The sequence below is a fragment of the Capsella rubella genome, unplaced genomic scaffold (assembly GCF_000375325.1).
Source record: "Capsella rubella cultivar Monte Gargano unplaced genomic scaffold, Caprub1_0 scaffold_8, whole genome shotgun sequence".
Classification (NCBI taxonomy): Eukaryota; Viridiplantae; Streptophyta; class Magnoliopsida; order Brassicales; family Brassicaceae; genus Capsella; species Capsella rubella.
The window spans coordinates 699247-722207 of record NW_006238916.1 but is presented as its reverse complement, the minus strand read 5'-3'; the positions used below and the strand labels follow the sequence as shown (position 1 = coordinate 722207).

Below are 22961 nucleotides of genomic sequence, written 5' to 3'. Positions count from 1 at the left end.
GTTTAGTTAAGTAAATCAATATTACAATTGTTATCATAGTAAATTTTGAATTTATGTTGTCACATCTATTTCAAATTCAAAAGCTATGTTATACTCCTATATTATAAGGATTTAACTTTTCTCATTTTTCAAATATATTCATTTTTATGTCATGATTCAATTATATTTATTTAATTATACTTTTATTTGTTTATTACTCATTTCTCATAATTATTTTTAAAATACACGGGTTTTTACGGGTTGGTTCTTTTATTTATTTTATATAATTGTTGTATCTTAAATCTTAATACACACTTTTCCCAAAGAACTGAAACCAAATATATGCCTTCAAATCTCGTCAATCTGATGGCCGCTAGAACTCGACTTCGAGATCGAGCTAAGCATGAACAATTGAAGAACGATTTGGTCGAGCACTCTAAATTTTCTCGCAATCAAGTTTAAATTTTTACTGTACTTTATGTTATAATTTCTATCTTATAATTTATCTCTTTTGTATGTTTTCAAATTCTAAATTTGCAATAATTATAAGATTTTCTTAAATTACAAATTATAAATTTATTTAATTTTTTAAAAAATAATTTTTTTCTAAGATACCCAACTTAAGATCCTACCTATAAACACTTCTCAAAACTAAAAACAAAATTAAAACTCTTAAATTCTACTTTTTCAAATTTAATACTAAATTAATGTAAGATACCCTAATTAACATACTACCTATAATGTTGCTCTTAGACCATCATTATCCATGGTATCTTAGGAGTAGTATTTGCACAAAATACTTTTTTATGCAAATACTACTCCTAAGATACTATGGATAATGCTGCCCTTATTAAATGTAAGAATTATACTAAAAGATTTTTGATAAAAATTTTAAGTGTAAAAATTACACTAAAAGATTTTAAATAAGATAGTTTCTAGTGTAGTTCTTACACTTAAGATCTTATATTTAATGTTACCCTTACAACTCTAGGAATTAAGATGTGTTCTCTTACTGATCTCTTCTCCACGCTTGGTCATTTGCTAGTATTCTCGAATATTTTATGGTTCATTTTGCTATACAAAATACCAATTCATCCTTAGAAAAATCCGTCAATATTTCTCACTTTCTCTCCCGCACCGTAGGTCCATAGTCTTTAGTCTTAACCATGCCAATACAAGCAATCCATGTTGGCAAGAGAAAAAGAACGTACATGATTAGAGAATATCTGAGAAAGTCTAAACTTGTCTAGTCGGGGGCATTCGAATATCAAGAGGACATGCCTTATCTCGTCCAATATGATGATGGTAGTGGTACTTGAAGAGTTGGATCTTATATACTGTATATCGACATTGTTCTCATCATCATGTTCATACTATGATACTAATTACGAAACATTTAAAGAAATATTGAGAACTTTGCAAGTCCTTGACGATGATACCTTTGGTATAATTCAATTAGTCGTTGCTTTGATTTTTTCATTTTCTTTTTGAAATAGTCGTCGCTTTGAAATTTTATGTTCATCATGGTGCATAGATAAATGTTTTCATGTATTAATTAAAATTCTATATTTTTTTCAATCGACATAAAAGCTGTAGATTTACATTAGGACTACAAAACACCCTAAATTATGACCAAATACTCAAGTTATACATTTGGTCATTCGAAGTTTTATTTAATAATTTGTAAAATCATTAGCTTTACAACTAATATTAGGTAATTACAAAATAAAAATGTATTAAAAGTAAAAAATTAAGAAAATTATTTAAAGATATAAAAAATATATGAAATATTAAAACTGCAAGTCAAATGCTGACACATTATCAATTCCAAAAAAAAAAATTGAGATATTTCATACCTTTTAAACAAAACAAAAAAATCATTAATAAAAAGAAAAAAAAAATCTACTTTCTTGTGAATCTGTCACATTCAATAATTTGAAGACCACTCAACAGTATAAGGTAAATAATTGAAAACAAAATCTTCAAAAATAAATAGAAACAAAAATTATACAGAAGATGATGATGATATGGAAAAACGATTGGCTAATATTCACTGTGTCTCTTAAAACCATCCATTTAAAAGAGATAAGATGGAGCCTACTCTCATCCAATCCAAACCAATATCTCTCGATTCTTATCTAATCCCATCATTCTCCACCGTCAGATCATAATCCAAACATTACTACGATACACCGCAATGCACAGGATCAACATAATCAAGATCATCGTAACCGTCGGATCATCTTGAAATATACACACGAGAACCTCATATCCTCGTCTTCCCTCTTCGCTCTCACTGTCAGATCAGAACCTTTTTTTTTTCTTCTTCGAATCAATGGAGTCACGCGTGCTGTTACGCGCCACCGCGAATGTCGTTGGAGTTCCGAGATTGAGACGACCAATCGGAGCCATCCACCGCCAGTTCAGCACCGCGTCTTCGTCGTCGTTCTCGGTTAAGGCAATCGGAGGACTCGGAGAAGGAGGGAACCTGATCTCCGGTCGTCAGCTCCGTCCGATTCTGCTTCTCGACTCGTCGATCAACGGCGGAGGAGGGGAGAAGAGAGAGATTCTCAAACCGGTGAAAGCCGCCGCAGCCGAAGGTGGAGATACCGCTGGGTAAGAGGAGGTCCGTTTCTAGCTCAGAACGAGTTGGCTCGTTTGACTCGGTTGATCTGAACTCGTTTTGTGTTTTGTTTTCGCAGGCAAGCTAAAGTTGGATTCCTGGCGAAGTATCCATGGCTCGTCACTGGGTTCTTCTTCTTCATGTGGTACGTGTCACTTTCTCGTAGACTGCGTATCTTATCTTTAAAACATGCGTACTTTAGCAGATTCTTACCGCCAAGTTTATGGGAAGTGTTAAATTTACGGTTTTAACCTCGGTTTGGTTTTTTTATTTTTATTTACAGGTACTTCTTGAATGTGATTTTCAACATCCTTAACAAGAAGATCTATAATTACTTCCCCTATCCCTAGTAAGTGTTTTTGTTTTCATAACACATTTTACATGTTTTTTTGTTTTAAGTATATAATTTGTTGATCAATCACAGTTAAATTAGTTTTAAATCTTTTGGTATAATTTTATGATCGAACCATATTCTATTGTTGGTCCAATGTAGAATCGAATCCGAATATTGTATCTAGAGAATCTTTTTTTTTTGTTATAAAATAAAGCTTGTCTTTTTATACAAAAATTAATAGAATAATGCTTGTCTTGTTATTATCAGTTTTGTATCGGTAATACACTTGTTCGTGGGAGTTGTATACTGCTTGATCAGCTGGTCCGTGGGTCTTCCCAAACGAGCCGTAAGTAACATCTCCTAATAGCTGCAAAATGCAAAAAAGGATGGGGCGTTCCGAGAATCGAACTCGGGACCTCTCGCACCCAAAGCGAGAATCATACCACTAGACCAAACGCCCTTATTGTTTACGTCTGTATAATGTTTATTTGTATTTCATTTAGCCGCTTTGGCTCATGTGAATGATTTTGAATGTTGCAGCCTATTGATGCGAACCTCCTCAAGGTACTGATTCCAGTTGCAGTCTGTCACGCCTTGGGACATGTCACTAGCAACGTTTCCTTTGCTGCTGTTGCTGTCTCCTTCACTCACACCATTAAAGGTACTCATACTTTGTTTTTCTTTCTTTCAAAATCATTTGATACAAATCTTATACAATTGTATGACATTTCTATCTTTTTTGCCAAAACGTAGCACTTGAGCCATTCTTCAATGCGGCTGCTTCTCAGTTCATTATGGGACAATCCATCCCCATAACACTGTGGTTGTCTCTAGCTCCTGTTGTTCTTGGTAAAACACTCAATTCTACTCTTTTTTCAGTGTTTCTTTTCTTTTTAAAAATTTTCTTGGATTAACTTTTAAACTTTTCTAGGTGTTGCAATGGCTTCACTAACTGAGCTATCATTCAACTGGCTCGGTTTCATCAGTGCTATGATCTCAAACATTTCTTTCACATACCGAAGCATCTTCTCCAAGAAAGCCATGGTTCTTGATTCTTATATCTCTTCTTCTCTACGCTATTAACTCGCATCAAGTTTTGATTATTGAAACCGGATTGTGTTTTTCTTTCAGACTGATATGGACAGTACAAATGTCTATGCTTACATCTCCATCATCGCTCTCTTCGTTTGCATTCCTCCTGCCATCATCGTAAGTCACTTTTATCATCTCTCACTGGTTACTTATATAAGAAGTAATATGTTTTTCTTGTATTATTAATTAGGGTCTTTGGTTAAATTTTGTTCTTAGGTTGAAGGTCCTAAACTACTGAACCACGGTTTCGCTGACGCAATTGCTAAAGTGGGAATGACTAAATTCATCACTGATCTCTTCTGGGTTGGAATGTTTTACCATCTCTACAACCAGGTAATGTTTTCAAATTTCAATCTTTTAACCTTTTAATCCTGCGTTTTGCTAAAGAAACTAAAACATTTTATAAAAACCCTCGGTTGCAGTTGGCTACCAATACCTTGGAGAGGGTTGCACCATTGACTCACGCTGTTGGAAACGTTCTGAAACGTGTGTTCGTGATTGGTTTCTCCATCGTTATCTTCGGTACAAGATTACTCCAACTCTCTTCATACAATACTCTTTACTTACTAGACAATCAAGAATGTAACACAAAGTGATATATTTTTGCACCTTTGATTAATATTTGCAGGAAACAAGATATCGACACAGACAGGTATAGGAACAGGAATAGCCATTGCTGGAGTTGCAATGTACTCTATCATTAAGGCCAAGATCGAAGAAGAGAAACGGGTTAGTTCATTCTTTCACAACAAAGCTTAAAGATATTTTCATAAAAATCAAGATGATTAACTAATATGAGAATTTGGATCTTATGTTTTGATGTTTCAGCAAGGAAAGAAAGCATAGAGAAGGCGGCGGAAGACGGCGGTCGAGGGTTGCATAAACAAAGTTCTCCGGTGGATATATTTTATATAATAAATAACCAAAAAATGCAATATAGTATGTTGTATTGTACCATCAACCATTGTTTCTTGAGTTATTTTTACAATCTTTTTGCTTTCTGAAAAGTTTATATATATTTTTTCATTCTGCTACCTCTGTTTTTTAATGGAGTAACATTTCCATTTCTTCTGATATAATATGCAATTATCTTGACGGATAAAAGCATATAACCATCATCGTAGAACTAAATTTTAGTTTATTTCTTGCAACTTTTTTTCCTTTGGTAATTTTGTTTTTAAAACTGGTAATTTCTATTAGATTGGTTTATATTTTGTTCTTGAAAATTGGTTATATATTGTTCTAGTAGTTTTATATGGGTTGTTGTTATACAAACATATCAAAGTAGTTTAGAAAGAAGAGGTAACATAGTATAAAAAAAAAGAGAGGAAGCAACCATCAATCAATTTTAACCTTTTACCAAAAAAAAAAACCATCAATCAATTAAGGTAGCGTAGTGAATACCACAGAGAGTAAACTCTAGGATTCAGAGAAAAGCCATGACAAGTAAAGTAACAGAGAGTTAACTCTCCAAGAGGTACCATCGAACCCATGTAGTATCGGGATCGAATAGTAACTAACAACGAGACTAATTGGAATAAGGGTGGGAACAATGCACTTTAAATCCATCTAATAATATTTTCATTTGCATCACAATAGATCTCACACATGAGATTCTCTAAAGATATGAACCAACAGAGAAAAAGACATGCATGAACTCACTGAATCCATTATTTTATACAAGACAGAGTATATAGTTTGCTCAATCATTAGTGTGAACACTAAATATAGTAAAGCATACACACACAAATACTATATGATCTTCCAGAACTTCAGATAATTTAGCTACACTTATTTCTACTTAAACTTGGATGTCACAACAAAATAAAAAAAATAAATGCAGGTTTTGATTTTTGTATAAAGGAATTAAGATCCTACCAAATATTTAACATTGAAGAAGTTATATACACAAAGAATTACATGTGAAAACATTGGAAAGAGACTGACAAGGCAAAATTTACATGATTAACATCTTAGATTTCATCCAAGTATCCAACGATAACCAAGATCAGACCATACCAAAAATAACAATAAGAAAGAATACAACTATAAAAGCAACATGTAACGTATACAAAATCAAATGCCAGGATATTTACAAAGCTCAGAGAACTGCGGTGCTTTTCAGCTTCAACAATAAGAAATGGTTAACTTTGCAGATCATTAACATTCATCACCAATCATAGGAAACAATAAGACCATAACAGAGAGATAGAGAATGTGCAAATGAGTAAGTAAACAACGAGATGATACAAAGGGTAAGCTAAATGCGGAAATTGAACAAGGAATCACAGTGAGAAAAATGCACCTTCTAAAACATCCATAAATTCTATTGCTGCACAAAACTTCCTCAGTTTTCATAAGACTAATGAGGTTCATCATGACAAAGTTGACAGATCTCAGACATGAGGTTCTCTAAAAATCAAGTATGAACCAACAACACAAAACAAAAACTCATTATATCAATCATTCTACACAAGTCAGAGAAGATATTGCTCACTCAATATTGTAAAAACCAGATATAGGAATAAATATTCAACAGAGAATCATATATTCATATGTTACCTAAAGACTCTGACGATCCTCCATGGAACTTTGACAAGCAAAAGTATTATTAGTATAGCAAGTTAAAAAAAGCGTTAAACTTAGCAATCTGCTATATAAACTAAATGGGCACAAACATTGGAAACAGAGTTATAAATTTACAATTTATAAATATTCAACAGAGAATCACATATGTAAACATGAAATGCACCATTTTATTGATCTAGTCACTTTAAGATACTGACAGTACTTTTGCTCTCACCAACTCAGTCCTCCATAGAACATTGACAAAAAAGAAGTAAACACAAAACTACTAGTATATGCTCGACTGCTCTAAATGATATGAGCACTAGCATTCGAAACAGAGTCATTCTTGAGAAAGGAGTTAATGTCAAATTTACATGATAACAATATCTAATATTTCATCCAACTATGGCTGAACCCAAAATAACCAAGGTCAAACCATAACAAGAGAAAATAAAAACTATAAAAGCAAGACCATAATAAGAAGATATAGAAGGATCAAATGAGTAAGTAACTTTCAACGAATAATGCAAAGGTAAGCCAAATACGTAACTGGAATAAGGAATCACTGTAAGACCATGCACCCTAGTAAAATGAAAGATCATTCTACGCAAAAAAAAGCTGAAAGATCAATCATTCTACGCAAATCAGAGAAGATAGAGAAAACAAGATATAGTAAGCACACACACACCAATACAATATTCCAGAACAACATTCAGCTGTCACATAGTTACATATGCGGTTACACTTAAATGAAATTAAAGCACACAAAACATTGTAACACACATACCTCCTGTAATTAACTGGATTTCTAAACGAACTTGACTGTCACAACTACATGTTATCACTGAGAAATCTCAACAAACAAGGGCATAAGATCATAACAAGAAGGCAGAGAAGGATTCAATGAGTAAGTAACTAACAACGAGATGATACAAAGGTAAGCCAAATACGTAACTGGAATAAGGAATCACAGTGAGAACATACACCTAGAAAAATATCCGTAAATTATATTGCTGCACAAAACTTCCTCTATTGTCATACATATATGGGTTGCATCATAACAAAGTTGACAGATCTCTAAGAATCATGTATGAACAAACACAAAAGACATTCATTGTATCAATCATTCTGCACAACTCAGAGAAGATATTGCTCAATCAATATTGGAAAAAAACAGAGAACACCAGAGAAAACAACTAGATATAGTAAGCATACACAACAATACGATCTTCCAGAACAACATTCAACAGTCACATAGTTACCTACACAGCTACACTTAAATGAAAGCACGCAGAACATTGTATACCTCCTGTAATTAATTGGTTTTCTAAACGAACTTGAATGTCAGAAATTATAGAAAATACTGTAGCTTTCCCTGTATAAAGAAATCAAGATTCTACCAAATATTAAAATTGACAATTTATAGGAACAAATATGCAACAGAGAATCACGTGTAAAACATGAGTTGCATCATAATAATTAGCTCTAGTCACCTAAAGACACTCACCAACTCAGTCCTCCATGAAACTTTTACAAACAAAAGTATTAGTATATCAAGTTAAAAAAGCGTTAAATGTAGCAGTCTGCTCCATAAATTGAAACAAAGTTACAAGACTTCAAAAAAGATTGAAGGCAAACTTTACATGATAATGACTGTAACAGGAATAACAACATAAACATTTCATCCAACTCTAGCTAAAGAGAAAAACAAGCACATACCAGATGACAAACGATTAACAAAAGTACGAGAACTCTTGTGTTATTCAGCTTCAACCATAAGAAATGGTCGATTAAATAGATCATTTATAACAATTCAACACCAATCATATGAATAAAGGTAACAAGGAAAGTATATTATAAGTAGCTTAAAGTAACGAGAACCATGATTCAGAACAACTTCAAACTGAACCATTTGATTTAGATTAGAATACACTATTAAACAAAAACAAATGATTTACTATCTTTTTCCAGATTTAACAGTAACAACTTTCAGAAATTACCTACTGTCTTTTAGATTTAGATAACTTAAGCAAAGGCAATATGAATCCTTTTTAAAGACTGATTCCAAGTCTTACAATGGAAACATGATGAAGAAGATAAACTCTAAGAGACTAACCTAAAAATAGCCTGATGATGTTTGGAAACCAGATAAAAACTGCCTGCAAAAAAATATTTGATGTTTGGAAACCATATACAAACTGCCTGCGAAACAATACGTGATGTAAGTCTTAATAATGTCTGCAGAATAATGATTAAGCTTAGAAGAAATATAAGTTTACATACCTGAATTCCCAAAGAAATAGAATATCAAGCAACCACATACCTTTGTCCATAAGCTTGACCATTCACACTTCTGCATACTGAACTTGAAAAACTCTTGTAAGCAAGTCAAGAGGTAAGGAACTACCTGATTTGCGTCAATTAGAAGATCTCTTCTGGCATAAGTAATTTTAATTGCCTCAACAAACACAAGGCATTTGTTTTTCTCCCGGTGACTAGGAACCCGAAACTTCACAGATTTCTGACAGTCTCGTTCTCATTATACCATCAGGGACAGGGACTTTCAGAGAGGTAATTTAAATTACCTCAACCAAGCCGAGGCATTTGTTTCCGCTCGGTGACTAGAAGCTCGAGAATTTACAGAATTGGGACAATCTCGTTCTCATTCTACTTCAGGGACAGGGACTTTCGGAGAGGTAAGTTAATTTACCTCAACCAAGCCGAGGCATTTGTTTCCGCTCGGTGACTAGAAGCCCGAGAATTTACAGAATTGGGACAGTCTCGTTCTCATTCTACTTCAGGGACAAGGACTTTCGGAGAGGTAAGTTAAATTACCTCAACCAAGCCGAGGCATTTGTTACTGCTCGGTGACTAGGAGCCTGAGAATTTACAGATTTGAGACAGTCTCGTTCTCATGCTACTTCAGGGATAGGGACTTTCAGAGAGCCGAGGCATTTGTTACTGCTCGGAGACTAGGAGCCCAAGCATTTAAAGATTTGGGACAGTTTCGTTCTCATCCGACTTCAGGGACATGGACTTTCAGAGAGGTAATTACCTCAACCAAGCCGAGGAATTTGTTTCCGCTTGGCGACTAGGAGCCCAAACATTTACAGATTTGGGACAGTCTCGTTCTCATTCTACTTCAGGGACAATCTCCTTCTCATGCTACTTCAAGGACAGGGACTTTCAGGGAGGTAATTTAAATTACCTCAACCAAGCCGAGGCATTTGTTTCTGCTCGGTGACTAAGCCCGAGAATTTACAGGATTGGGACAGTCTCGTTCTCATGTTACTTCAGGGACAGGGACTTTCAGAGAGGTAGGTTAAATTACCTCAACCAAGCCGAGGCATTTGTTTCTGCTCGGTGACTAGGAGCCCGAGAATTTACAGATTTGGGACAGTCTCAATCTCATTCTACTTCAGGGACAGGGACTTTCAGAGAGGTAATTTAAATTACCTCAACCAAGCCGAGGCATTTGTTTCTGCTCGGTGATTAGGAGCCCGAGAATTTACAGATTTGGGACAGTCTCGTTCTCACTCTACTTCAGGGACAGGGACTTTCAGAGAGGTAATTTAAATTACCTTAACCAAGCCGAGGCATTTGTTTTTGCTCTGTGACTAGGAGCCCGAGAATTTACAGATTTGGGACAGTCTCGTTCTCATTCTACTTCAGGGACAGGGACTTTCAGAGAGGTAATTAAAATTACCTCATACCAACACGAGGCATTTGCTTCAGCTTAGTGACTAGGAACCCGAGAATTTTCCGTTATGGGGACAATCTCTTTTATCATTTGGGACAGGGACAATCAGAGGTAATTTAGATTACCTCGATCAACACGAGGCATTTGCTTTCATTCTACCATCAGGGACAAGGATAGGGACTTTCAGAGAGGTAATTAAATAAAATTACCTCATACTAACACGAGGCATTTGCTTCAGCTCAGTGACTAGGAACCTGAGAATTTTCCGATATGGGACAATCTCTTTTATCATTTGGGACAGGGACATTCAGAGAGGTAATTTAGATTACCTCGATCAACACGAGGCATTTGCTTTCATTCTACCATCAGGGACAAGAATAGGGACTTTCAGAGAGGTAATTTTAATTACCTCATACCAACACGAGGCATTTGTTTCTGCTCGGTGACTAGGAGCCCGAGAATTTTCCGATATGGGACAATCTCTTTTATCATTTGGGACAGGGACAGTCAGAGAGGTAATTTAGATTACCTCGATCAGCACAAGGCATTTGCTTTCATTCTACCATCAGGGACAAGGTAGGGACTTTCAGAGAGGTAATTAAAATTACCTCATACCAACACGAGGCATTTGTTTCTGCTCGGTGACTAGGAGCCCGAGAATTTTCCGATATGGGACAATCTCTTTTATCATTTGGGACAGGGACATTCAGAGAGGTAATTTAGATTACCTCGATCAACACGAGGCATTTGCTTTCATTCTACCATCAGGGACAAGGATAGGGACTTTCAGAGAGGTAATTAAAATTACCTCATACCAACACGAGGCATTAGTTTCAGCTCAGTGACTTGGAGCCCGAGAATTTTCCGATATGGGACAATCTTTTTTATCATTTGGGACAGGGACATTCATAGAGGTAATTTAGATTACCTCGACCAACGCGAGGGATTTGCTTTCATTCTTCCATTAGGGACAAGGATAGGGACTTTCAGCATACCAACACAAGGCATTTGCTTCAGCTCAGTGACTAGGAACCCGAGAAATTTTCCATTATGGGACAATCTCTTTTATCATTTGGGACAGGGACCAACACGAGGCATTTGCTTTCATTCTTTCATCAGGAACAAGGATAGGGACTTTCAGCATACCAACACGAGGCATTTGCTTCAGCTCAGTGACTAGGAACCAAAGAATTTACCGAACAGGGACAGTCTCATTTTCATTAGGGACATAGACATACAAAGAGGTTGTCAGAATTACCTCAATCGAGAAGAGGCATTTGTGTTTCATTTGTGTTTTGCTCCACTAATTTACTGCAACAAAGTGTAACTGCTTCACAACAGTTCCTTAAGTTTACTTATGCATAACCTTACGGACGATAGTGGACTCAGAGAAAACCCCTATTTGCGCCATCATACATTCCCATTAATGGATTCAGCAAGGCATGAATCTCGTACCTCACCGAGTTCCCTCAAAGACAAAACCTTGGATCCCCTCTTGGTCGTAATAGATCAAATCTTCTAATCTCCTTGTTTAGATCTGAGGAACCGAATCTGCATAAAAGAGAAAGAGAACTTGAAGTCAGATAAAAGAAGATTACATGAACAACAAATCTAATCTTCGAGTCTCAGAACAAAAAAAATCCAAACCAGAGATCTGAAAACCCCAATTCATTTCGAAACCCTAATTTGGATTTTAAAATCAAACTCTAATTTGTCAGATGAGATAATCGAAATCTAAGAAACTGAAACCCTAATTAAACTGTTGTTGTAACGAAATCAACGAAACTGAAAGCAAATCATAGAATCAAAAACTGAAACACCAACGAAGGAAGAAATGAAACGTAAGGTGGTTTGGATCGGCGAGTCTCGTCTTCGTCTCCGCCTCTCTCGTACTAACGAATGACTCTTCCGTCGTTGCTTCTTCCATACTCATTAGAACAGAACAACGAATCATGCCATAGAACTTAGAGAGAGCGTCAAAGAGAAAGAGAGAGAAGGAGAGATGAAGAGAGAGACTCATTTTTTTTCCGGCTCCTTCTCCTATTATTTATTTTAATTTATTCAGAATTTTAAAAGAAAAAGAAGAAGTAACGTTAATCTCTAACGGTTATAAACTATTTTGAATACGAATTGTGATGTGTTCTTTTGTTATTTTTCTTCTTTTTACCGTTGGTCGATACAAATAAAATATATTCATTTTTGTTTTGGTAATTAATTAAAAATATTCATTAACAAATGAATATGTGTATATACATTTGGCCATTTTGTAAACTATATAATTTAGCTAACATAGTGTAATGAATTTATAAATTTATTTTCTAAAACAATAACATCATATATACACTTTCGGTGATCGATCATTCGAATTGCTTTTCCGCTAATCAAGCAACCAAACTAATCAAACTCTTTAATCTCTTTTTATTGCTTTTTCATCTAATTTCTTTATTTATTTGTCAACTCATCATATATTTTTATTTTACCAAACGTTTGGTAATGTATCTCTAATCATTGTTTTGACCAATTTAACTTTACCGAATGTTTGGTAATATACAACAAATCCCATATAAGGTTATATATAAATCTCTCAGAGTTTTCTAACATAAACCTTAAAAAAATGGCTCAATCACTAAGCATCACGTCTCTTATCACTTTCTTCATCTTATCTCTCTTTCTTATTCAATCACAAGCAAGTAATCGCCAAACCTTAATCGAACCAACTGATCAAAACCATAGCTTACCGCTGTCGGAGAACCACCAAAACATGAAAACAGATGAGGAAGACGAGCTAGAGCCAGCTTTTGTCCGAGAGACAGGACATGGTTATGGTCTCTATGGTCGTCGTCATTATAAGAGCCACACCAACAACGAAGAAGATGACAACGCAAACGAGAGCAGCGACGACAACGATCATTATTACTACAACAGCGACGCTTACGGAAACCGCAATGGTAGATTTAGGTAACGAGATTCATATGATTTTGTTTTTGGATAATTTGGAATTACTATTTCATTTTTGTTTCCTTCAGATTTGGTAACCTTGAAACTATATACAAAGTTCATGAGATTATTAATTTATGTGAATTTTTCTTTCAAGAAACATGTAAGAATGTGAAATTATTTGAAGTAACTGATGAAATTTTATTTGCAAACCATGATTATGATTAACGGCATAGAAATATATGATATCTCAATAATATAATTTATTCAGAAGTTTAAGGAGAAAGGTAACAATTTAAATTACCTTGAATTATGTGTAACCAAAGCCAACAAATCAATTTATTTGGTCACAAAAACTGAGAGAGAGGACAATTACATAGCATCAAATCGAACTCTAGATTCCAAGCATTGAAGTACTTTAGTTAGACTGGTACCCCAAACACTTGAACCAGATTTGATTTGGTGGTACATCGTTTTCTTTCAACCACTTATACGATATAACCAAACAGTTCAGTTTGTGTTAGAACCGGATCTTGTTAATTAGCGTAATCAAACTCTTTTGTGCCTGCCTTTTTATTTGTAATTGATCTGATATATAAATAAAAAAGTTGTTGATTATGGAGTAACCAATAAATACTTAAAAACTGAAAATAAATGTTTAAAATTTAGACTTTCTGTAATTAAACTGGAAATGATTAGTGTTATATAATAGTTATAAAAAAAAGAGGTAATTTGGATTACCTCACATGGCTAGCATCAAGAACAACAACAACAACAACAAGCTTTCCCATTGGACAGCTAGCTAAAGAGAGAGTGAGAGAGAGAGGGGTAACGTGGTACCAAGGCTGATTCGAACACTGGTCCCAAGTTTTACGTTGTATCTAAAACGTAGACACCAACCACTTGGACCAGATCAGACTTGGTAGTCCTATTCTTTTATTTATATTACTTATACGCAGGTGAAATTGTACGAGAACGCTCTACGAGAACGCTCTAACTCGTAAAGTCTTAAAATTAACACAATTTAATTATTTTTGTAAAAGAAATTTTTTTTTTTTTGTACGTTGAAATAAAACATAAGTAAAAATATTAACTTATAAATGTAATTATTGAGTAAAACAACCCAAAGACCAAATCAAGTAGGAGTGAGAGAAAATGGATGAGGCCAGTAAGGAAACGAAGTGGATCGTAATGGACCTTCCTCTGTGTAGAAGAGAGTGCATGTTTGGGTAGTATTATCGTAAACACCAAAGTTATGTCCCTACGAAATAGATGCAGTTAGGCTTAAGACCTGGAGACGAGCTTGCTGGAACACACAAAGCTTCACCATGTCCAAGAAAAATACAAAGATCTCCAAATCTTCGGTGTAATACATATCTCTGTATTGGTCTTTTCTAACCGACTCTTTCTCTCTAAACACCAAGAACCTCTTTGTTTTGTGCACCACTGTGTCTGACTCAAAGCCGTCCCCGTAATACCTTTAAACATATATACGAGAGAGAGCCATTAACGAAAAATCTATATAAGATAATAAAAAAAAACTATCTAGTGTACATATAATTATTAGTAACATATACGGGTAGATTGGCATAGAACAGTACCACCGAACCATCTTGTTGATGTTGTTGTGTCTCTGCCACATGTAATTAATAACGTTGAACTGATTAATTATATAACAAGAACTACCAGTATATAGTAATTAATAGAAAATCATGAAAAAGCTTACGATGAAATTTTTGAAGACAAGAGGCTTCACGAGTCGGTTGAGAAGTTGCGACATTTTGCTAAATTTTCTAAACTATTTTCTTGTGTGTACATCTCAGCCTAACTGTCTATAGACATGACCTTGAACACCAAGCATGACCATTAAAGAACATTATTGATTATTGAGAGAATTTTTATAGAAATAAAAAAATTTGGACACCAAGTTCAAGCATATAAATTAGGCATGACAAATTCTAAGGAAATAGCATATTTTCATACCAAAACGAAAAATGTAAGACATGACAACTTTTAAGGAAATGATCAAGATTCAAGTCATACAAAGACTACACAATACACATTCACTATATGTATATAAACAATACTTGAATGTCGATGACGATGATCCTCGTTATGACGATGGTCTCCGCCTCTGGTTCTCCACCCGCTAAGATATAGCTTTTTAAATTCTGTTTTATTTTCCAAATACTTTCTAATTTTTCAAACCAACTGAAGCATTCTTTGTACACATGATTTTTGATTGAATAAAATTTTACATTCAATTCAAAAAAAAAACATACTTGAATGAATTTAAATAAACAATACTTATATTTAGAGTGGTATAGACATCAAGTTTACATTCTAGAATCATATCTTATTGTATCTCACCGGAGACAACAGCAACAATTCTCAAACTTGCCAAAGCTTGAGGCTATAGCTCCTTTCACTATTAGAGCGCCTAAGCGGATTTGTTATATTTGTGTGAAAGTAACATGATGAATTGATGATGCACAAGAGTATCATAGGCTCTTGATTCAACTTTGTAATGTTGTGAACTTCTGAGACATTTTGTATTGTGTGATGGTGAGAATAAAAGAACACTATTCTGGACGATCAAAGATTGGAAATTAATGTTATGAAATGTGGAAAATTAATTCTGATTTGTTATATTAATTCTGATTCTGAATCCTTTGATTGTATAAGCTTTAGTTATCGGTTTTCTCTAGACAATACAAAAACTCGTTTCAAGGAAGGGGGAGCGATCGGGCCCTTCCCAAACCGGTCGATCCTGGGTACTACTTTTGAATAGGCTTCATATGTTCGCCAAATTGATATGTCTTTCACATAATCAGCCATAACTTTTCAATGCACCGTTGAATTTGACTCAACCCCACTTAGAAATAACAGCTAACATCTTCATCTAACTTCTGACAGAAATTGAGAAAGATCTAACGGTGGAAAGTCATTTGTCTGAGAAGAAACGTCTTATGTTTCTAATAACTCTTTATCTTTAAATGCGTGTTTTAATCTTAAAACGTCTCATTTTCCTCAAAACAAATTAAAACTCGTAAAGACTCGGAAAAAGACAAACTAAAAGACTCCAAAAACGAACTTTAACTCAATTAAAAACTTAAAACATATATAAAAACAATGGTTAAAAACTTGATAAACCATAAACACATAATTTTCTTTGGCTTCTTTTCTTTACAATGACTTTAGATATACGCAAGTGATTCACTTTGGTTTCTTTCCAGTTGATTAAGTGTCTTTGCTTCCACGATCAGATATTCAGATCCATTTAACATTTAAACCGTAGAAAGATAAAACCTAATTTTGGCTCTAAAAATTAATTTTGTTAAGTGGTGCTAGTTGCAACAAAAAAAATTACATATAATGTTCTACATTGTGTCTAATATATACTTAAATTCAATATAATTATAATTCAAGTTTCTTAAAAATTAATTACAATGTTTGGAAGATCAGTTTCGATTTATGTTCCTACTATAATCAAAAGAATATTAATAACTTTGAAATGAAATTTGAAAGTCTGAGGTCATTTTGAGCAAGCAAAGAACTATATTCTCTGTTTCTTTCTTTATAGCTATTTCTTACTTTCTTTAAAGCTATTCTTTACTTTTTTTCTATCAAATAGGTAATCTAATGTTCCAACTTGGAATTCAAGTAACATTTAACTATAAAAATCCAGCACCTGTATTTTGTATAATATAAGAAAAATTTCATTTATTGGTTTTTTAATATACAAATATCCTAGAAAAGGAAAGAAAAAAAGAGAAAGGTTTAACATCACAACATTAGCAACCATGGCTAGATTGGTTCGAAGACTATGTCCATCTGCTAGTCATCGTGAGACTCCTCTAATATCAACGACAATCTCATCAAAATGTGCTGCATGTTACGAAGATCACCATGACAATACGCAAGGCTACAAGTGTAGTGTCTGCGAGTTGTGTCTCCACGAGGAATGCCTTGACACCAACATCCCTTCTCGTCATACACACCCTCTCCAGCTCAACGATATGTATTTATCAAAGACATGTTCTCTTTGCCACACCAGTCCTGATACAATAGTTTATGAATGTTCACAATGTTCTTTTTGTATTTGTATCCCTTGTGCGAGAAAACCTCTTGTCATCAGCAAAAGTAAAGCCCATGACCATGAACTCCACCAATTACCGATACAAGTCTCCTTCACTTGTTATTCATGTGGGTTGTGTATTCAAGAATACCCGTGTTTTTGTCTTCAGTGTCGTTTTATAATCCATAGAGTATGCATCTCCTTACCACGTGTTATACGCATCAACAGACACGACCATCGTATCTCTCGTGTTTCTTCTCTTGGCCCTGGCAAGTGGATTTGCGGGGTATGTTATGAGCATGTTAATGGAGAGTATGGTGCATATTCTTGCTTGGATTGTTCTTATGTTGCTCATTCCAAATGTGCAACATCTATTTATAGTTGGGATGGGAAAGAACTTGATGGGGTACCCGAAGAAGATGAAGATGAAAGAAAACCATTTGAAGTTAGAGATCACAACCAAATCAAACATTTTAGCCATGAACACAATCTCAAGGCTTCATTATCATCATCAAGACTCGAGGAACCTAGAGAACATTGCTATGCATGCACCATTCCTCTGTATTCTGAATTGTGCTATAGATGCACACAATGTGATTTTATTCTTCACGATGCATGCGCAAATCTCCCTATGAAGAAAAGACATGAGTTTAGCTCACGAAAACTTAAGTTGTGTCACGAATGGCGGGACGGCATACAATATTTTAGTTGTGGGGCGTGTAGGCGCTTTTGCACTGGTTTCTCATATATGGATGAGTACTCTCTATTCAAGATTGATGTGCGATGTGCTTTGATTTCTGGTGCAATTAAACATGAAAGTCATCCACATTTGTTAGTTATAATTCAGGACATGGACACTAAGAGGTGTGATAGTTGTGACTCGATATGTTGGATTTTTCTACGTTGTAGCGATATAGATAATTGTGGTGGCTACAATTTATGCTTCAGATGTGCTACTTTACCCACATTGTTAAGACACAAATACGATGATCATCCTCTTTCCTTATGCTACGGTGAGAAAAATGTGAATGCGATATATTGTTGCGGGATATGCGAAGAAGAACTATATCCAAAAAATTGGTTTTACAAATGCGATCAGTGTGGCTCAACTCTTCATACTAAATGTGTATTTAATCATCTAATACACTCAAGACCTGGATGTAGTTTAAAGATGGGTTACTGGGACTCATTTTATTTGCTTCCCAACCATCATCTCTCTCGGCCTATTTGCTACTTATGTAAAACTCGTTGTATGGGTGATTTTGTTCTAAACGATAAGGCGGATACAAATACATTCATATGTTGTTCTTGTAAGATCGATTAGTATTGGAAATCAGTTTATAGAACTTATAAATGCATTATGTCAATGTCTCTTGTAAAAAATTTATGAAAATAAAAAACTGTATTGATTAAAGTAATATATTCATCTATTTTACAATTTTGTTTATTCAAGCTACAATATTATTCTCGTCTTTATTACTTGGTGTTAAAGCATAAGTTTTTATAGCGGAGACCACACACAAAAGATCATCACCTCAAGTATGATCTAATCTTCAAAAAAAATCTTCCTTCCTATATGTTGTACGAGTTGGAACAGATGAATACGTATACCAAGACAGATCATCTAGTGGAGTCACCTCATCTCATGGTATGTTAACTCTCGCAAATTCTGGCAACGGTTCTCCAGATGGTCGCATAGCCATATAGGATTGGTATTATAAAAAAAACACATTGTGATTAAAGACAAAGAACTCTTGGAGGAAGTCCGTAACGCCATGACTCCTTTCGGACATCAAAATGGAGCACTAAAAGTTGGCATAATGAGCAAAAAATCTCCCACCGATACTGATGATGTGCGTCTCTACACTGGTTACAATCCTGCTAACGGTTCAGCAAGTCCCATAAGAGTCCATCTACCTCATTTACCAAAAGGTTCTATGATCCAAAACATTGCGATATCCTCTTATCCTAACCTAGACAATGAAGACTTTGTAGTGGCTATCAAGCTTTCTGGCTCTCAAGTTAAGCTTTATAGGACTGCCGCCTTTCCTGGCGTATCTAGGTGGATCAATGTCAAAGCCATGCCCCAGGCTATAAACACTCTTTCGAGTCTCATGTATTCTAAGAAAGATCAAAGGTTCTACGTTCCAACTACTGGATCTGAGTTCTTGTACTCCTTGGGTCCCAAATCCAAGGATAAGGAACATCCCAAGTTCATTAGCTTGTGGACTGAAGATTTTCCTAAGCAGTTGAAACAGGACGATTTGGACGAATTAAATTCGTTTCGTAAGACAGTACACTAGTTCTTCAAAGAACATAGGACAAGATATACAGATTTGGCTAGTTTTGTCTGGATGTGTTGTCCAGAATGTAAAGAATGGAATCTAAACCAAACAAAATCCGAACTAAAGCTTATATTTTTGTCTGGAACTCAACAGAGTTTATTCAATTAAATGAATCAGAATCAGTAATAAGATTACAAATCTTGACCTATATTCACATAGAGATTTTGTCATTAACTTTCCACCATTAACAACATTTCCAATCTCTCCCTGAACATTCTCATCATCACACATTAAAATGTCTCAATACCGATAGACAGAGTCAAATCAATAACCTATGATACTCCTGTGCAACACCATGTACAAAATCATTGAGAGAGCAAGAGGAAGAAAGATTACAATCCGCTTCGGCGCCCTAACAGAAAGACTGTCGACGCAACATCCTTCTTCAAAAATTGTCTCAAGCTTTGGCAAGTTTGAGAATTGCTGTTGTTGTTTCTGGTGAGATGCAATAAGCCTTGGTGCTACCTCTCCCCATGTTTGAACGAACCTCATTTCCTTGGCCATTTTTTTTTTCTTTCACCCAGTTCTCTTTTCCCTGACAACAATCCAATGCAGCAGAAGGAAAACACGGGTTTAGTTTGAGAAAGAAAAAATGGATCTTTTACGAGTGAGGAGGGCAGAGGAAGATTGAAAGATGCTTTTGACTTGATGAATGAAAGATCTTTCAATTGGAGAACTTAGATGTGCATATGATGTGAAGGAGACAAATGAGAGAGAGCTTAAATACAGAGACTTAAGGTGGCAAATATGGAAAATTGAGAAGAAAAAATGAGGATTTTTCGGGATATGGATGAAAATAAATGTAAGGTTTGCAGATCGCCAGTGATGCATTCTCTATAATGCTTTTCTTAGATTTGCTAAACTTAGAGGCTCTAAAAACAGATATACCCAAATAAACCCATCACATTAGAGGTTTAAGAGTAAAAGAAGGGTCAAACAATTATCTTTTTGTCTAATCTGTAGAACCCCAAAATCGAACACACAAGGGTCATAGAGAAAACGGAGGAACCTTATCAGTTTTCTAGAACTATAGGCTCACAGAGAGGTTATATACTCCTTTATATCTAAATGATTATCTATATAGAGACAAAGTACAGCTCTTGAGTATGTAGGAAATATATATGAACCTGGGATCAGAATATGTCTGAGAAAGAATGTAACAGCTTCTCAACTCGAAAGGCTTTTCTTGTTCCAAGAATTGTCACCATAAGGCCTGAGATTGAGAATGATGCATGTAAGTAATTGAACTAAAGAAAAGGTTTCTGCGAATGAATCCTTTTTTTACCTCGGATTTTTCAAATGGAGCAACATGAAGATGATGGATATGACTATGGAAGAAGAACCAACGACAATATAGGTGATGCCGAGGAAATCATTTCTTCCTCCTAACCAATTTGATGTGGAAAGAATAAGCTTCTTCTGCCCACTAAAGCTATAAGTGTTGTAATTGTTCATCAAATTTACTTCAACAACGTTTCCAGGTTCCAGGTCCTCTTCAATTCTTCCATATAACTTTCGGAAGCTTAGCAAAGCAGCTGCTCGCATCCACACGATAAAGTCCTCTTGGTCACTTAGCTGCAAATTAAACAGCATTTCCTAAGATAAATATATGATTTAGACTTCTATGGTAACTGAATTAAGTGGTTAAGAATGCATACTGGGATTTTTGGATCCAACTTCGCTCCGCCAATCAAAGTTCCATTCTGGAAATTGAGAGGATAAACATTTTTTCCAAACTTGTGCTCGCGGTCACTCTTCCACGCAATGTTATTCCGGCTCACCTTTAGTTTTGTTCTTTCACGAGCAAACACAAATGTATCATTGAACATACTCCAAGCTATCAGACCACAAGGAACAATCGGAAGACCATTAGATGACTCCTCGGGTTCACAAGAACTTGTGTGGCTATACTCAAGTCCATGTAACAGTTGCTGGTCACTTCTACTCTTTACATACCTGCAAAAAATCCTTGGCCATCAAATGTTGGACTTTCTCATCACCAAATTTAATAAGTAAATCAATAAGGGATCTAGTTAATTTACCGGCGGTGGTTTTGATAGTAGTTATCGAGCTGGTAGTAGATAAAAATAGGAGCTTTCATATACTTTTTTACCTATAAATGTGGATACAAAATTGAGGATAGTGAGAAGTAGAAAACCTCACCAATATGCAAGAATGAAGATACTCTTATGATTTCCACTAGTTGGGAATCAATGGAGCAGAAAGAAATTACCTTCAAGTACCGCGTACAATTCTTAGGGATCGACGAATCAGTTATATACAACAGTTTGTTGGTTTTATATTCTTCAGGAATGCACTCAACATCATACCGTTCTATAATCTCAGTAGCCTGCCATTGAAGGGTCTTAAAAAAAATCAGAACTTACAGCTCAAATACAATAGCACTTCATTCGATTAAGGAGACTTACATCACGAGAAGCACGAAGAGTAATAAGGCCAATGGGAATGAAAACAAAACCCATCAGTAAAAACACTGTTATAACCTGCAAATGTAAAGCTCCAAGAATCAGAGAAAGAAAAAAAAAAGCTTAGCTTTTTCAGGTCACAGAGACTCAATGTTACTAACCGATGTTGGTGTTAAGACTGGCTTACAAGCTGGGAGTTTCTGCTGCTTAAACTGATACAGAGCTGCCAAATCAAATACACACAAATGATTCAGTTAAAAAAATTGCAACAAATCGAAACCAAATCACATCAATTTCGCCCTAGATTAGACCAGCGAGAACGAACTTAAAGCTAAGGCTTTGATTGAAAACTTCGAAATCTAAAGAGAGAAGAGAGGGTTATGATTTACCTTTAGATCGTCTGGATCGTAAGAAGGAGGATTGATCAGGAGCACGATTCATCGGAGTGCTCGATCCTTCCACTTCCATCATTATTTATTTATCCCCTCTCGACGCTACTTCACCAATACATCGGAAAAAGAAGATATTATTCTCTTCGCGGCGGGTGACAAAACTCCGGCGTCTCTCACCGGTGGATCGATAAATCGCGTCGTCCCTGGTAATATTCACCTGATCTAGATTTTTTGTTTTTGAATTTGCAAATTAAGTATCGTTCTCTCCAATGAAATTAAAAGGAGGAAAAATAATTAGAAATTTTCGAAACTGAGGACTGAATTTTGAAAATTGTAATTAATAATTATATCTTAGATAAACTAATACATAAGCTTAATCGCAAATAAACAAAAATATAGCGACCATCTATGATAAACAATAATATATATATTTTTAGTTTATATTTGAAGATTATAAATAAGTTTCAGACAAAATATTTGTTTTAAA

The 22961-nt window shown here is 35.0% G+C and overlaps 4 protein-coding genes and 1 non-coding gene across 7 annotated transcripts; 3 read left to right on the top strand and 2 right to left on the bottom strand.

The window, feature by feature from the left end:
- Window positions 1-2250: 2250 nt before the first annotated feature.
- On the top strand, window positions 2251-5092 carry LOC17875602 (triose phosphate/phosphate translocator TPT, chloroplastic). The gene is made up of 12 exons (XM_006280498.2): window positions 2251-2595; window positions 2682-2747; window positions 2886-2951; window positions 3204-3282; window positions 3477-3597; window positions 3690-3785; window positions 3868-3980; window positions 4068-4145; window positions 4245-4361; window positions 4451-4550; window positions 4657-4757; window positions 4857-5092. The coding sequence occupies exons 1-12, from the start codon at window positions 2315-2317 to the stop codon at window positions 4872-4874; spliced, it is 1236 nt and encodes a 411-aa protein (XP_006280560.1). The 5' UTR covers window positions 2251-2314; the 3' UTR covers window positions 4875-5092.
- Window positions 3325-3396, bottom strand: TRNAP-UGG. Its single transcript has one exon. It is a non-coding gene; the product is annotated as a tRNA-Pro (tRNA).
- Window positions 5093-12869: 7777 nt separating the features above from the next.
- On the top strand, window positions 12870-13445 carry LOC111828949. Its single transcript, XM_023777539.1, has one exon. It carries the CDS (start codon window positions 12911-12913, stop codon window positions 13256-13258), a length of 348 nt encoding a protein of 115 aa, XP_023633307.1. The 5' UTR covers window positions 12870-12910; the 3' UTR covers window positions 13259-13445.
- Window positions 13446-17036: 3591 nt separating this feature from the next.
- On the top strand, window positions 17037-19614 carry LOC17877263. The gene is made up of 3 exons (XM_006281583.2): window positions 17037-18621; window positions 18909-18959; window positions 19055-19614. Exons 1-3 carry the CDS (start codon window positions 17037-17039, stop codon window positions 19612-19614), a joined length of 2196 nt encoding a protein of 731 aa, XP_006281645.2.
- A 96-nt stretch (window positions 19615-19710) lies between these two features.
- On the bottom strand, window positions 19711-22723 carry LOC17874737 (putative ALA-interacting subunit 2). 3 transcript variants are annotated; one of them, XM_023788452.1, is made up of 9 exons: window positions 22472-22723; window positions 22244-22305; window positions 22086-22160; window positions 21890-22006; window positions 21699-21769; window positions 21315-21612; window positions 20942-21231; window positions 20784-20869; window positions 19711-20191 (listed from the first exon to the last, which is right to left on the bottom strand). In XM_023788452.1, the coding sequence occupies exons 1-8, from the start codon at window positions 22551-22553 to the stop codon at window positions 20824-20826; spliced, it is 1041 nt and encodes a 346-aa protein (XP_023644220.1). In that variant the 5' UTR covers window positions 22554-22723; the 3' UTR covers window positions 19711-20191; window positions 20784-20823. The 3 variants fall into 3 exon arrangements, with proteins under 3 accessions (XP_023644220.1, XP_006280737.1, XP_006280736.1); XM_006280675.2 differs by having other exon boundaries at window positions 19711-20184; XM_006280674.2 differs by having other exon boundaries at window positions 19711-20869.
- Window positions 22724-22961: the final 238 nt, after the last annotated feature.

Excerpts from the sequence above, each read along its gene's own strand:
- LOC111828949 (XM_023777539.1), top strand. The coding sequence starts at position 12,911 with ATGGCTCAATCACTAAGCATCACGTCTCTTATCACTTTCTTCATCTTA.
- LOC17875602 (XM_006280498.2), top strand. The coding sequence starts at position 2,315 with ATGGAGTCACGCGTGCTGTTACGCGCCACCGCGAATGTCGTTGGAGTT. Across the intron at positions 3,283-3,476 it reads TGGGTCTTCCCAAACGAGCC|CCTATTGATGCGAACCTCCT; the intron begins GTAAGTAACATC and ends TGAATGTTGCAG. Across the intron at positions 3,598-3,689 it reads CTTCACTCACACCATTAAAG|CACTTGAGCCATTCTTCAAT; the intron begins GTACTCATACTT and ends GCCAAAACGTAG.
- LOC17874737 (XM_006280674.2), bottom strand. The coding sequence starts at position 22,553 with ATGATGGAAGTGGAAGGATCGAGCACTCCGATGAATCGTGCTCCTGAT. Across the intron at positions 22,161-22,243 it reads CAGTCTTAACACCAACATCG|GTTATAACAGTGTTTTTACT; the intron begins GTTAGTAACATT and ends TTACATTTGCAG. Across the intron at positions 21,613-21,698 it reads TACTATCAAAACCACCGCCG|GTATGTAAAGAGTAGAAGTG; the intron begins GTAAATTAACTA and ends GATTTTTTGCAG.
- LOC17877263 (XM_006281583.2), top strand. The coding sequence starts at position 17,037 with ATGGCTAGATTGGTTCGAAGACTATGTCCATCTGCTAGTCATCGTGAG. Across the intron at positions 18,622-18,908 it reads TACATTCATATGTTGTTCTT|ATGAATACGTATACCAAGAC; the intron begins GTAAGATCGATT and ends GAGTTGGAACAG. Across the intron at positions 18,960-19,054 it reads TGGAGTCACCTCATCTCATG|ACAAAGAACTCTTGGAGGAA; the intron begins GTATGTTAACTC and ends TTGTGATTAAAG.